The 14,815-nt window shown below is 45.2% G+C and overlaps 1 protein-coding gene across 1 annotated transcript in view; it reads left to right on the top strand.

Moving 5' to 3' along the window:
* The window catches only part of aff2 (AF4/FMR2 family, member 2), a gene marked incomplete at both ends in the record, with an annotated part of 187,605 nt that overhangs the window by 135,979 nt on the left and 36,811 nt on the right, over window positions 1–14,815 (top strand). The window contains one exon of the mRNA XM_080746805.1: window positions 12,641–12,758. Coding sequence (XP_080602931.1) covers window positions 12,641–12,758 — 118 coding nt within the window. The remainder of the gene's footprint in view (window positions 1–12,640; window positions 12,759–14,815) is intronic.

The following is a 14,815-nucleotide window of genomic DNA, read 5'->3' as shown; positions in this document are numbered from 1 at the left end:
ACACTACATGTCAGACCACACACCCATGAGCATTTTGTTATACATTCACGTGCACGCACACACACACACACACACACACACACACATACACGCACACAGTTCCCACTGAAAGAATTTATTGCAACTTTGCATCTCAACCAAGGTGCTTGAACAGCACTAGTCTGCCAAAGGGCAGCAACACTTTAATCATGAAACCAATTAGTTTTGGCTGACAAAGCCTTCATCAGGTTTACGGCCACTGAAACAATACTAAGAGTTAAAAACCCCACTGGCAGCCCCTAGAGGTGATGCTGCTCTGTAAATCCAACTGGAAATGTTAGAATGTAGAATGGTAGTCTCTCAAGCCAACAATCAACTATTACACCAGTAAGACTCCCTAATCGGGAGATAAGTGACCGTCAGGTCGCATACACAAACTTTAGAAGGCAATGGTAGCCAATCAGGAGGGAATATGGGAAATGGGACAGATCCATGTTGATGACATGACTTTAGAGATACTGTGTACCGCTTTGCGTGATTTTAGGGCAAAATGTGTAGGAGCAGTGTCCAAAAGAATTGTTTTGCAAGAATCGACCTCATGGTGGCGCTAGAAGAGGGGCATGTGAGAAGGGTGGGGTGGAGGTTGTGGTTTGGCAGCCAAGGAGTGTGTGTGCAAAGTTTGGCATGGATAGTGGCAACGGTGGCGGAGATATGAGTAGGGGAAAAGTGTGACGTGACGGACAGACTGGCTGACAGACAGACAGACTGACAGCTGGTGGAGGTTTAGATAGTAACTGCGATCTGACGGTCGCAGTTACACAATCTTCAAATGCTACATAGATTATGAGATATCTTGTGTGGGGAAAATTGACATTTTTCCCTGAAGATGACGCTAAAGGAAAGGTCATGTGCTCAAAAAGAAATCTCTCATACAGTAGCTCCCCCCTCTACCCAAGCAACTCCCCAAGACAAAATTAGTTTTTTGTTTTATATTTGTGCTGTTCTTGTTCAGTCTTTGTCTAAACTGTCTGTAGCGTTACTACCAACAATACTCTCAGATGTGCAAAAAGCTCTATCGTTTTTATCGATTCCTTTTGTCTTTTAATTAACAAATGTTTGTTACAGCTCTGTCTCGTTCACACGGTTTTCTTGCACAGCTCTGTGCACAACCCAATCAGGTGCGTCATGTCTGACAAGGGTTTCAGTGTGACACACTTTATGATTTAATTCTAAGTTCTACACACTGCTGCTGTGCAGGAAAGGAAACCTATTATAGCTTAGCCCTTGGTGCTGCCTAGGGCAAAGACGCCGCCATGCACATAAACACAGCAGAATTGTGGAAACCAGTAGCTTGCAATCTTCTGTATGTACAGTACTGTATGTAGTCAGTTATTTTTGCAATGCTGTTAACATTGTAAATACCTGTGTACCATAAAAGCTCTAATACTAGCTGTGGTGTTTATCTACCCCCTGGCCCAGGGCTCATGACGGCCGCTGCACTGCCTAGTAGTTCATACAGGAAAGAGTTTTATCAGTCTATCGCTGTCAAGTCTAAATTCATTCATGCTTGAACTATAAAGATAGCTATAACTATATTGTTCACCATTGTATTTTCTTTTTATAGTTGATGTGAACTCTGATATCCACTTGACGATTTTTAAAACTATGCATTTATAGTTAATAATATACAACATATTATGTCAACAGGACAGCGGTTCTGGGGTGATTTTAAAGAGGAATGGTTAGGGCACGAGGCCACCACCCCAACTTTTTCAAATCGCCTCCTGGTGGCGCTACAGCAGCCCACCTCATGTTTTGGGCTTTAACTCTTCATCCAATGGTCATACAATCAACATATTTTCCCCATGGATTCCTTGGACCATGATGCATCAATCATTTTCCACAATTTGCATTTACTGTACTTCAAAACACACTTTTTTGCTACTTTTGTCCAAAACTCACATAAAATCAGTACACATTATCTCTGAGGTCATGTGATCAAGATGTATGATGTTTGAGGTTTGAGGTATTTGGACTTTCCAATGTTCAATACTTTATTATACTTTATTCAATACTTTCATTACTTCTACTCCACTACATCTCGGATCCAAATATTGTACTTTTACTCCACTACATTTATTTGAAAACTACTAGTTACTTTGCAGATGTAAATTATAATTTTATTATAGAATATTATAGAACTATACATAAACCACTTTAGCCCTATTTTATACCTTTGCTATTTGTAAATAGACGATCTACAAGCTCACGTGTTTACTTGATGCAAACACTGAGTACTTTTTCCACCGCTGACAATTAATTTCTGTCAAACAGAAACATACTGCATGATGACATACAGTAGGTAAGCCATCATGATTTCATGCACCTGTGTGATTCCCATAGCTCATGTTCCTCCACTCGCACCTGATTTTCATTACACCCTTGGGCTGCTACTGTACCTTATCCAACTCAAGATGATAGCCAGGTGGTGCATTACTTGTTTGTATTTATGTGTTTGTGCGCGCGCATGCACACGTAGTCAGGGGTGTCGCACCAAATTCTGGGCCCTGGGTACAAGGATTCACTGCGGGCCCCCCATGAATGTTCTTCTTCTTCATAGGGGGAGGGGGTTTAACCCATTTAGACTGCGAACGCATTATTACGCGCCATTTTGTGCTTTAACTATTGAAAAATAGCAGATATACAAGCTCGCAGAGCTGCACTCGATGCTTGTAGATCTGCTATTTTTGGAAAAATCGTGAAAAAGTCTTTGAATATTTCAAATCCTTCAAAGGTTTTTTTGAAAAACCTATGTTTCTATGTCAGTGGTGCTCAAACATTTTCATGTCAAGGACACCCACAATGAAATATTTAGTTCTAGGAGCAGAATTTGAGTTACAAATGTCCGCTTATAAAATAAATAGGATATATTCGAAGATTTGCACACATTTTCACGACTTTTCAAAAATAGCGGATCTACAAGCTCGCAGCGCGGCACTCGGTGCCGCGCTGTGAGCTTGTATATCTGCTATTTTTCAATAGCTGAAGTATAAAATAATTAAGGTCCCTCCACCTTGGGCCCTAGTAACTCAGTCCCACTTCCCCCCCAAACCCTTGTGACACCCCTGCACGTAGTCGTGACTGATTGCCTGCCCGATTATGTCAGTGTTGCTTACGCTGTCTCTTTTATAGTTGTAACATTTGACTGCCATTTCTGCTTTATCTTTTAATGCTTTGCGCTTAAAGAGAACTAGTATGCATTTTGGTGAGAAATGATTAAGTGCTCGGATGCAACTGCTCAACAGGAGATTGTGCTATAAAATCACAGCTCATTTGTCAACGTATCTTGTCATTCCATTGTTTAATTCTATGCGCGTTATATCCCTTTGCATGACTTACAGACAAACATACAGTACAGACTGATGTTTTGGTCTCTTGTGTATTTTACTGTATATCAGTGTGAAAAGGCATGGTGGGTCACAGTACACCTTACACTTTGCCTGTCGCTGTCCATCAGCAGTGGTGCTGAACCATTCGCCTAGTGATGCATAGCGTCGTTGTCGGGTGGAAACCTTGTATGTCCAAAACCGTTTGTTTTGTATTTATCATTTTAAAAATTATTTAAACTAGTGAAAACAGCCGATCTACAAGCACACAACGCCTCGCACCGTGAGGCTGTTTTCACTAATTTTGTGCAACGGCCTTGTATGATGAAGCAGGGCTTTGCTTTGTGAAAAAATGTACAAATTTGCAACTTGGAGATACAAGGTTTCTGCCCGACAGTGACTATAGAGTGACGTGTGCTGTCCTTGGTTCGTATTGTGACTGGCAACCTGCTTTCTATTTTTGTGTCCTTCACAATAAGCTTGTCTTGCGAATCGCTTGATTCGATACATGTCAGTTCATGCTTATCATAGAATCAGCTATTTTGGATTAAAAAAAAACATTTGATCAGAAGGGCCCCTTGAGAGTGCTTCGCCCCTGGACCCCTGAGCCACTGGTTGAAGTATATAAAAAGATTGTTCCATTTAGCTGCAATTGCATTGCCCACGAGGGGCCAGATCGTCAATGTGGGACAATACGTCTTGATTTTTCATGCATAAAACCACTGAACACACGAATCGTGATTTGTGCTGCTTTGATTATGAACAACAAACCTAGTGGCCTGCTATCAATAGCTAACGACTACTGTTATTGTTCCAGAGATAAACACACTGAACATGAACACTTGGATCCACACCGCATCATTCACACACACACACACACGCACGCACGCACGCACGCACGCACGCACGCACGCACGCACGCACGCACACACACACACACACACACACACACACACACACACACACACACACACACACACACACATTCAAAGGAGCATCGGTTATTGAAAGCAAGCTGTGCAGCTAGGGCTGTCACGATTATGACATTTTACATGACGATTAATTGTCACTCAAATAATTGCGATTAACGATTTAATTGTGTTTTTATGATTGACAATTACATTTCTGTTTGGCTTTTAGGCTTTGAAGTTGCACATGGTAGATATGACACATAACCTAAATATACAAAGAAATTACTGACATATTTGACAACTTTATACCTAAAAAAGAACATTGATAGAGACACATTGTGAGCTTGTAGATCTGCTATTTCCACTATTTTTGACTTAAAAAAATAAATATTTTTCAACATGGAAACGATTATGACGATTATGAAAAATAATCGTGATTATGTCAAATAATTGCAATTAGACGATTATGTAATAATTGTGACAGCCCTATGTGCAGCACTACTGTATGCCCTGCCAAGCTGGGGGCAGAGGTTGGTCCAAGCTGGGGGCAGAGGTTGGTCCAAGCTGGGGGCAGAGGTTGGCCAAGCTGGGGGCAGAGGTTGGTCCAAGCTGGGGGCAGAGGTTGGCCAAGCTGGGGGCAGAGGTTGGCCAAGCTGGGGGCAGAGGTTGGCCAAGCTGGGGGCAGAGGTTGGTCCAAGCTGGGGGCAGAGGTTGGTCAAGCTGGGGGGCAGAGGTTGGTCAAGCTGGGGGCAGAGGTTGGCCAAGCTGGGGGCAGAGGTTGGCCAAGCTGGGGGCAGAGGTTGGTCCAAGCTGGGGGCAGAGGTTGGTCAAGCTGGGGGGCAGAGGTTGGTCAAGCTGGGGGCAGAGGTTGGCCAAGCTGGGGGCAGAGGTTGGTCCAAGCTGGGGGCAGAGGTTGGCCAAGCTGGGGGCAGAGGTTGGCCAAGCTGGGGGCAGAGGTTGGCCAAGCTGGGGGCAGAGGTTGGCCAAGCTGGGGGCAGAGGTTGGTCAAGCTGGGGGCAGAGGTTGGCCAAGCTGGGGGCAGAGGTTGGCCAAGCTGGGGGCAGAGGTTGGCCAAGCTGGGGGCAGAGGTTGGTCAAGCTGGGGGCAGAGGTTGGCCAAGCTGGGGGCAGAGGTTGGCCAAGCTGGGGGCAGAGGTTGGCCAAGCTGGGGGCAGAGGTTGGCCAAGCTGGGGGCAGAGGTTGGCCAAGCTGGGGGCAGAGGTTGGTCCAAGCTGGGGGCAGAGGTTGGTCAAGCTGGGGGGCAGAGGTTGGTCAAGCTGGGGGCAGAGGTTGGCCAAGCTGGGGGCAGAGGTTGGTCCAAGCTGGGGGCAGAGGTTGGCCAAGCTGGGGGCAGAGGTTGGCCAAGCTGGGGGCAGAGGTTGGCCAAGCTGGGGGCAGAGGTTGGCCAAGCTGGGGGCAGAGGTTGGCCAAGCTGGGGGCAGAGGTTGGCCAAGCTGGGGGCAGAGGTTGGCCAAGCTGGGGGCAGAGGTTGGCCAAGCTGGGGGCAGAGGTTGGCCAAGCTGGGGGCAGAGGTTGGCCAAGCTGGGGGCAGAGGTTGGCCAAGCTGGGGGCAGAGGTTGGCCAAGCTGGGGGCAGAGGTTGGCCAAGCTGGGGGCAGAGGTTGGCCAAGCTGGGGGCAGAGGTTGGTCCAAGCTGGGGGCAGAGGTTGGCCAAGCTGGGGGCAGAGGTTGGCCAAGCTGGGGGCAGAGGTTGGCCAAGCTGGGGGCAGAGGTTGGCCAAGCTGGGGGCAGAGGTTGGCCAAGCTGGGGGCAGAGGTTGGTCCAAGCTGGGGGCAGAGGTTGGCCAAGCTGGGGGCAGAGGTTGGCCAAGCTGGGGGCAGAGGTTGGTCCAAGCTGGGGGCAGAGGTTGGCCAAGCTGGGGGCAGGAGTCTGATGTACACGTGATGAACATGATGAACTGGCACCAGACATGATGTGCAGGCACCAGATGGCCATCCACATAGTACTCACTATAACCATGTCTTTATGGTACCTTGACTCCATAATTGTATACTTTGAGACTGGATGGCTGCTGAGTAGGGATGGGACGATATGAAAATGTCATATCATGATTATCATAATCCATGATCCATTATCCTGGGGCGGAACATTTGCCAAAAAATAGCAGATCTACAAGCTCACAGCACGTCCGTTGTGAGCTTGCAGAATCTGCAGATCGGCTATTTTTTGGCAAAGACATTTGAAAGAGAGTGAAAAAAAGACTGTATCAAGTATGTATATTATAAGTACCTTTTACCAATTATAGAGGGTTTAAGTGGTACCGGATATGCAGCTCTGCAAATAAAAGGTGAATTGATCCCAGTGCATGACGGAGGACGATATCACGATATATTAAACCTCCACGATACGATTATCGTGAGTGTTTTTTTTTTATCACGATAATATCGCTTATCGTCCCATCCCTAACTGCTGAGCCACTGGCTGGCACTTCACATTCAGCTCTTGAGTGCAGACAGGAGGATAGGAATCGGAACAAGCCGTCTGATCAGCGGGCCATCGCCAACCACCAGAGCTGCAGTCTCTTCTTATCTAGTCTTCCCACTGAAAGGGTCCTATTCATGTGTTTCCACTGAGGAACGGGGTCTCAGACAGTGTAGTGTAACTACTCTCTCCAGTATGTTTTCTGTAGCCCGCCGTGACGTGTGACTGTCTCTAGTGTGATTCGGTAAAGAACTTTCCCCTCAGCCTCCACAGTCCACATGTAGTGGAAGAAATATGTAACAAAAATAGGCTAATGTGTTCATTTCCGGCAGAAAGCGTGAAAATTTGCACCTAGGGGTATTTTTGTGCGCCGAATTCAAAAATTGACGGTCCCAAGCACTTTTCCCATGGGATCTGGTGGCTCTAATTCACTTACCATACTAGGGAAAAAAGACCCCCCAAAAAATCTTCTTTAAATAGCATGTGAGGGGTCTATCTAGGGGGTTTTCATGATTCTGAATCCATTGCAAGCATTTGTTTTGCACGAAAAACATTCCTTGGGCAAGAAATGGACCCTACACAACTGTGAAAAGTGATGACTCATCACTAAATCATAGTTTTGTGGGGTCCATTTCTTGCCCAAGGAATGTTTTTGTGCAAAACAAATGCTTGGAATGGATTCCGAATCATGAAAACCCCCTAGACCCTCACATGCTACTTAAAGAAGATTTTTGGGGGGTCTTTTTTTCCTAACCCTAACCCTATGGTAAGTGAATTAGAGAAAAGTGAATTTGAGAAAAGTGCTTGGGACCGTCAATTTTTGAATTCAGCGCACAAAAATACCCCTAGGTGCAAATTTTCACGCTTTCTGCCGGAAGTGAACACCTTTTTCACATATTTCTCCCACTAATCCCATTAGTGTGGGACCTCCTCCCGTGCTGTCTCTCTCCCCTCGGCTTTGTGAAACCATCCGTTTGTGGTGCGACAAGTAGAAAAACTCCCCTCCCCTCAAACCAAAATATAAATCCCCTGTCGTCTTGTCATATTGAAGCGTCCCGCACTCCCAGAGCAGTGTTTCTTCAAAGTGGATTCCAGGGACTCTGTGGGTTCCTTTAGGGGGGGCCCAAATGGACCCATACATATAGGGCTGTCACAATTATTACATAATCGTCTAATCGCAATTATTTGACATAATCGCGATTTATTTTCGTCATAATCGTGACGAATGTTAAAACATTTTTATATTATGTTCAAACATTTAAAAAAGTGGAAATAGCAGATCTACAATTAATGCATTAATACAATAGAATCAAAGACAAACAATTAAAACTGCAGAAGGAATGTATTGGAGCAAACACGGACTGTTTAAGCCTTATTTATTAGTTACAGGGTGCAGGCAATTTTGACAAGGTGTCGATGTCAATACATCTTCATCAGTTCATAGCTTGGTCTACAGAATGGCTTAGGAAACAGGGGTTGGCCCACATTTTTCACGTGGAGGGTTCTTCACTAGTGAAACCAAAAATGTCCAAAGGGCTACATACATAGTCACTTGAAAAGCAGAAATCAACATTACACCCGACCGTATGAGTCACCAGTAAGACTCCCTAATCGGGAGATAAGCGACCGTAGGTCACTTATCTCCACAAATAGAGCAAAAATGTGTTTTTCCAAAATCTTCCTGATCCATGTTGATGACATGAGTGTAGACATACTGTGTAGTGATTTTCGTGATTTTAGGGCAAAATCTGAATCGGCCTCATGGTGGCGCTAGAGGGCCATGTGAGAAATGAGGGGTGGGGTCTCCGCGCCGCCAAGGCGGACGAATAGGTACCGGCCCCGGCTCTCCCGGTCGCTCCTAGCCCGAGTTACGGCATTTTATGTGAGCTGCAGTGGCAGGGGGTCCTCCACTGGGGGCGCCACCACTTTTGCATCCGTTCTGGAGCACCAGGAGTGGGTGGTCCCCGGGAATGCCCCGTGAGGGTGGTCATTTGGTAATTTTTGCACATGTGCTCATTTTTTACACTTGGGGGTCCCCGAGGGAGCTGGGGGTCCCTGGAGCTCCGGGGGTCCTTGGAGGTTGTAGTTTGGCAGGTAAGGAGTGTGTGTGCAAAATCTGGCATGGATCGGGGGAACGGTTAAGGAGATATGAGCAGGGCAAAAGTGTGACGTGTGACGTGTGTGACGGACGGACGGACAGACGGACACCTCGAGCAGCTTTCTGTAGTAAGTGCGACCTACGGTCGCAACCAGAAAAAAATTATGGGAGTTTTTAATTAATCTATCATGGTTAAAATGGAGTTTGAAGTTACAATGGGTGTGTATGGCATTTACATCAAATATCTAAATATTGAATCAAGCAAATTAAAATCTGTTCATGGCGTTCGTGAAATATCTCTTTAAGACATGATTTAAGTGTTTTAATTGAGTTCCATTTGTTTGCTGCTCTGACCGAAAATGCCAATTGTCCGAAAGTAGTTTTCCTAAATGTAGCTGTACACCTGTTTACTGTAGCTGTAAAAACATGTCTTTCAGCAATTACTAGCAACTGACCTGTAGCGATGCTTGCCAATAAACTATTGTGAATAAGGTCATGTGAGTGGCAGGGCCCTTGGGCTCAGCAAAGCCCCGCAGAACATTGTGTGTTGTCTGCTCCAAGGCTTTCATTTCCCCTGTGGGGCTTGTGTGATTTTATCAGACAAATAGTCAGACGCACACAAAGACCTCGACAGGTGTCTGACAACGGTTATTTTGTAAGCCTTATCAACGATACACAAACACAGTAGAGTAGAGAGCCGAGCCTCAACGCCTTCAATAAGCACGACACTGATATAGAGTGAGATAGAGAGATGGGAGAGGAAGAGAGACACAGAGTGCAGGGGCGTCACAAGGGGGGGGGGGGGGGGGGGGGGAGTGGGACTGAGTTACTATAGGGCCCAAGGTGGAAGGGCCTTAATTATTAGATCTACAAGCTCACAGCGTGGCACAGAGTGCCGTGCTGCGAGCTTGTAGATCTGCTATTTTTGAAAAGTTGTGAAAATGTGTGCAAATCTTTGAATATATGTATTTTTTTAAGCGAACATTTGTAACTAAAATTTTGCTTCTGGGGTGGTCCCTGGAACTAAATATTTTGAGATGGGGGTCCGTAAATACATATAACTTTGGGGGTCCTTCATATGAAAAAGTTTGGGCACCACTGACATAGAAACAGGTTTTTCAACAAAAAAAAAATAACTTTGAAGAATTTGAAATATTCAAAGACTTAAAGCACACAATAATCAGTAATAATGCATTCCCACTCCAGTCTAAATGGTTTAAAACCCCTCCCCCTATGAAGAACATTCATGGGGGGCCCGCAGTGAATCCTTGTACCCAGGGCCCAGAATTTGGTGTGACGCCCCTGGATGTGAGCGAGACAGAGAGAGAACTGAAAGTCATATACTATAGCGTGTTCCGGCTCCTGGAAAGGAATGTCAAATATAAGTAGCAGACGCAGTTCATTAAACGGAGTCACGGCTCCCATTTAAACCATAGTCTAATTAATACTTAACCTTTCGTCCTCTGTGCATTCCGTGCCTATCAAGCCGTCCGCCGCTCGTGACAGCAGATGGCGGTTCCTGTCAGCTCCGGTGGCGTGATGTGCCACCGGTCCCCGTTGAGAATAATGACACCCGGGTTCATTCCGCCACTGTGCTGCCAACCTCTATGAGTGGCACTAGATTAACAAGCTCCCGTCTAAACTTCCTAACAGCCACTTCAAAACCAAGCCGAGCTCCTTTTTTTTTTTTGCTCGTTCAACACAGGCTGGCAGACGATTAGATTTTGAACGGGGGGGAAATGTTTGTCTTAATCTGATGTTGTTTTCTCGTGCACCAAGAGAACCCACGTTGAATGGAAAACCCAATTGGAGGTGAGAGACATGAATAGAGAGTGAAAATGGAGGGAGAAAGAGACACAGAGGAAGAGATGAAGACAGATTGAAGAGCAAAACGAGGGCAGAGAAAATGCATTTATAAAGTGTCTGCCACCGTGTGTGTGTGTGAGTGTGTGTCTGTGTGTGGTATGTTTTTATCAATGTGTATTTATGAGTGTGTACGTTATGTGTGTCTGTTTTTATTCTATATGTGTGTGTGCGTGCGTGCGTGCGTGTGTTGCCTGAGGAGCGATTGATGGATTTGCTGCTTGAGTGCTCACACAGATTGGAGCCTGCTGTGATGCCAGTCTTGAACTGAAATTACACACACAAACACACAGAGGGAGAGCAAGGGAGACTCATTTGCAATTTCTTGCGTGCGTGCGTGCGTGCGTGCGTGCATGCGTGCCTGCGTCCGTGCATGTGCGTGTGTGTGTGTGTGCGTGCGTGCGTGCGTGCGTGCGTGCATGCATGCATGCGTGCATGCATGTGTGCAGTGTGTGTGTTGCCTCACAGGAGGCAATCTCAAAGTATTCTAGAAGAAGACAGCCATTAAAGAGAACAGAAAGGAGGCTATATAGTGAGAATGGTTCGATATGGGGTTATGACTTTGTGTTTATTGCGACCGAAGGTCGCAGTTTACCATGAGAAATGTCACAGCTTGTCTCCGTGTGTGTACACATTTTTACAGTCTATGGGTTGGTTCCCTTGACACTGTGACATCACAGGTGATATCACAGGTGACATCACCTCTGTAAAAGTCCATATGGGTATTCCCCAGAATCCCTTTTATGCCCATATATGAAGATCCCTGATGTCATCGATATATTTCACTGGCCAGATGGCCAAGACATGGCCCATATCTGTGTGGCTGGTTCAGATAGGATCTCCATGTATGGGCATAAAATATATTGGTACCCCCTTATGTCCATATATGGAGATCCCCAGGCATCAAACCCAGGCCCTAACTCACCAAGGCCCTGCTTGGCTTTACTAATTAACATACGTTTTATGCCCATATATGGAAATCCCTGATCCCAGATCTACAAGCTCCCAACGCGTTGTGATGTGACACGTTGGGAGAAGACGAAGATGACAGAGTACAGCATCTTGCAATGGGCAAGTTACCCATGTACCTGACAAACTACTTCTAAAACGTCAAGGATGTCCACAATTACATTTAAAACTTAGCCTAACCTTACCTCCCCCTGAAAAAACATTTATTTTTGCATCTCAATTTACATCTCAATGTAAATAAGCAATCAAATTCTAAATCGGCTATTTTATAATTTAGGCCAGGGGTCTTCAACAGGGGGTCTGGGACCCTACGGGATCCTCAGAGTTACTACAGGGGGTCCTCCAAATCTTCCATTCCTTTTTATATTAACAACTTGAACCCTAGTGTCCATATTCTGAAAACTGTAGCCAAAAATAGCAGAAAATAGCAGATTGTGAGCTTGTAGATCGGCTATTTTTGGCAAAGAGGTTTGGTGTAGAGGGGAAAAAGAGCAGACTAAGTACAGAGTGAAAGGTTTTTCATGTAATGACGGCTCAAGTGGTTAAATATCTGAAAACACAAATTGACTTCCAAAATACACTGATGATCGTGCTGTCAAACGATGAAACTATATGGAATCTATGAAAAGGTTGTGGTGGTCACTGCTTCATCTCTCTCTCAACTAAGGGGTCCTTGGCCTGAAAACGTTGAAGACCCCTGATTTAGACATTGTTTGATGATTAAATGCTTAATTTAGCCGTGAGCATAGTTGTGTTTATGAACAGTGGAATATCTGTTGCATGCTAATGTCATTATTATTGAAGTGGAGTTGAAGTGGACGTTTTCATTATAATCTCGCTGTCAGCTTCACTTACAACGGCCTGTGTTTTGGTTGCTAATATTAATACTGTCGACACGTTCAAATTGAAATGGAAAAATCTTCATTCACTTGCTAATTAATACTTTTCTCTTCCTTCCTCTGTCTTCCTCCTCTCCCCCCCTCGCTCCTTACAGCGGGGGATCAGGCAGCAGCAGCGAATCAGAAAGCAGCTCAGAGTCGGACACTGACGAATCAGAGAGCAGCTCCAGTGACAGCGAGTTTAATCCCGCCACCCGCACAAATACACCAGAGGTATTGGACAGCGATAATGAGAGAGAGAGAGAGAGCTGGCTTATGCATTCATCATCTACTTCAGTGATACTCAACCTTTTCAGACTGTGACCCCCAAAATAATCATATTTTAACTGGGGACCCCCCCACCTTGCACAAGCACTTGGAATTGTAGGAGTTGGCATTTAATTTAGTTTGACTTGATCTGTTCCATTGTGAAAGTAGACAATCTACATGCTCACAACGCCTCGCGTTGAGGCGTTGTGAGCATGTAGATCACTGCTATTTTCACAATTTCTGCCTCTAATATTTGACAGTTTGACCAATGTTTGACTAGAGGTATTTAAAGGCCTTTAAAGTCCTTACATTGTCACTTTAGAAATGTGCAGATACCCTGTATACACTTATACGGTATGTTGGTCTGTTCACTGTTGAGAGAGAAAACAATGTTAACATTTAGCTAAACATCTGGGGACCCCCCAAAGTAATTTGGGGACCCCTCTCTGGGGGTCCTCCTGACCCACAGGTTGAGAACCACTGATCTACTTCATGATTTAAAGCACAATGCATTCTTACTCTTAAGCAGACTTGAACTTGCGGGAATGGGGAATGGGGGACGGGGACAAGGTCAGAGGAACTCCCTCTGGTGGATTACCTATGAGCATCTACTCTGGAGAAGATGTTCGACAAGTACTTGGGCACTGCGCCTGTGTGTGTGTGGGTGTGTGTGTGTGTGTGTGTGTGTGTGTGTGTGTGTGTGTGTGTGTGTGTGTGTGTGTGTGCGTGTGCGCGGGCGGGCGTGTACATGCAGGGGCAGATATACAAGCTCACAGCGCGGCACCGAGTGCCGCGCTGCGAGCTTGTAGATCTGCTATTTTTGAAAAGTCGTGAAAATGTGTGCAAATCTTTGAATATATGTATTTTTTAAGCGAACATTTGTAACTCAAATTTTGCTTCTGGGGGGTCCCTGGAACTAAATATTTTGAGATAGGGGTCCGTGGCCAAATACATACAATTTTGGGGGTCCTGCACATGAAAAGGTTTGAGCTCCACTGACATCGAAGGATTTGAAATATTCAAAAAATGTCATGATTTTTCAAAAATAGCAGATCTACAAGCTCGCAGCGCGGCACTCGGTGCCGCGCTGCGAGCTTGTATATCTGCTATTTTTCAATAGTTAAAGCACAGGGGCCCCACAGTGAATCCTTGTACCCAGGGCCCAGAATTTGGTGCGACACCCCTGTGTGCATGTGCTTGGGTGGGTGGGTGGGTGGGTGAGTGGGTGCTCACTTGCCTGCCTGGTTTTCCTAATGGCCACTTCATCAGTTTCTGGGTGGTTTGAGTTTTGTGCTGTGCAGTCATAAAACTCCACACAGCATGAATCTGAATGATCACATAACTACTATGGCTGAGTGCTGGCCGCTTTCGTGGAGTTCCAGCATGCAGGCAGAACAAGAGGAGGAAAGACAGACGCTGGTGTTGCTGGGGATTGTAGATTCTTCACAACAGTAGGGCTCAGCGTTAGGATATTGCTGCTCCCAAGTGCTTTGAAAGGATAACATACAATAACATAAACACAAACATAAGATAGATAGATAGATAGATAGATAGATACCTTTATTATCCCATAACAGGTATAACAGGATAATAACCTTTATTATCCCATAACAGGTGGAACTTGAAGAATTACTGTCAATACATTTGTAACATCATGCACAAACACAATTGTTTTAACTAGCTAAATTAAGTAGCTTCAAAAAAGAGAAAAGAAATCTACTTTAGCTTAATTTTATATGCAGTTTCACATATTTAATTTGGCCGAAAACACAGCATTAAAATCTATCCCATCTTACACTTCATCTTGAGAGAATACGATATTCACTTGAAGACACACAGGCACAATTTGATAAGATCTGGCTGCCCCTTGTCCGTTACCTGAGTAGAAGGATGATGTTATTTTAAACGCACTGTTTATTCTAATGCATGTCCATTGAACAATTCATTTTGATTCTCTATTATGCGTTTCGTCACTGAGCAGCAGGGGTGGGAGGGTATGAAGGGGTTGTTTTTATATGTTA

The sequence above is a fragment of the Nannobrachium achirus genome (genome assembly GCF_963921795.1).
Source record: "Nannobrachium achirus genome assembly, chromosome: 17".
Classification (NCBI taxonomy): domain Eukaryota; kingdom Metazoa; phylum Chordata; class Actinopteri; order Myctophiformes; family Myctophidae; genus Nannobrachium; species Nannobrachium achirus.
Note: the sequence above shows the minus strand (reverse complement) of the source record. Positions and strands in the feature narration are given on the sequence as shown.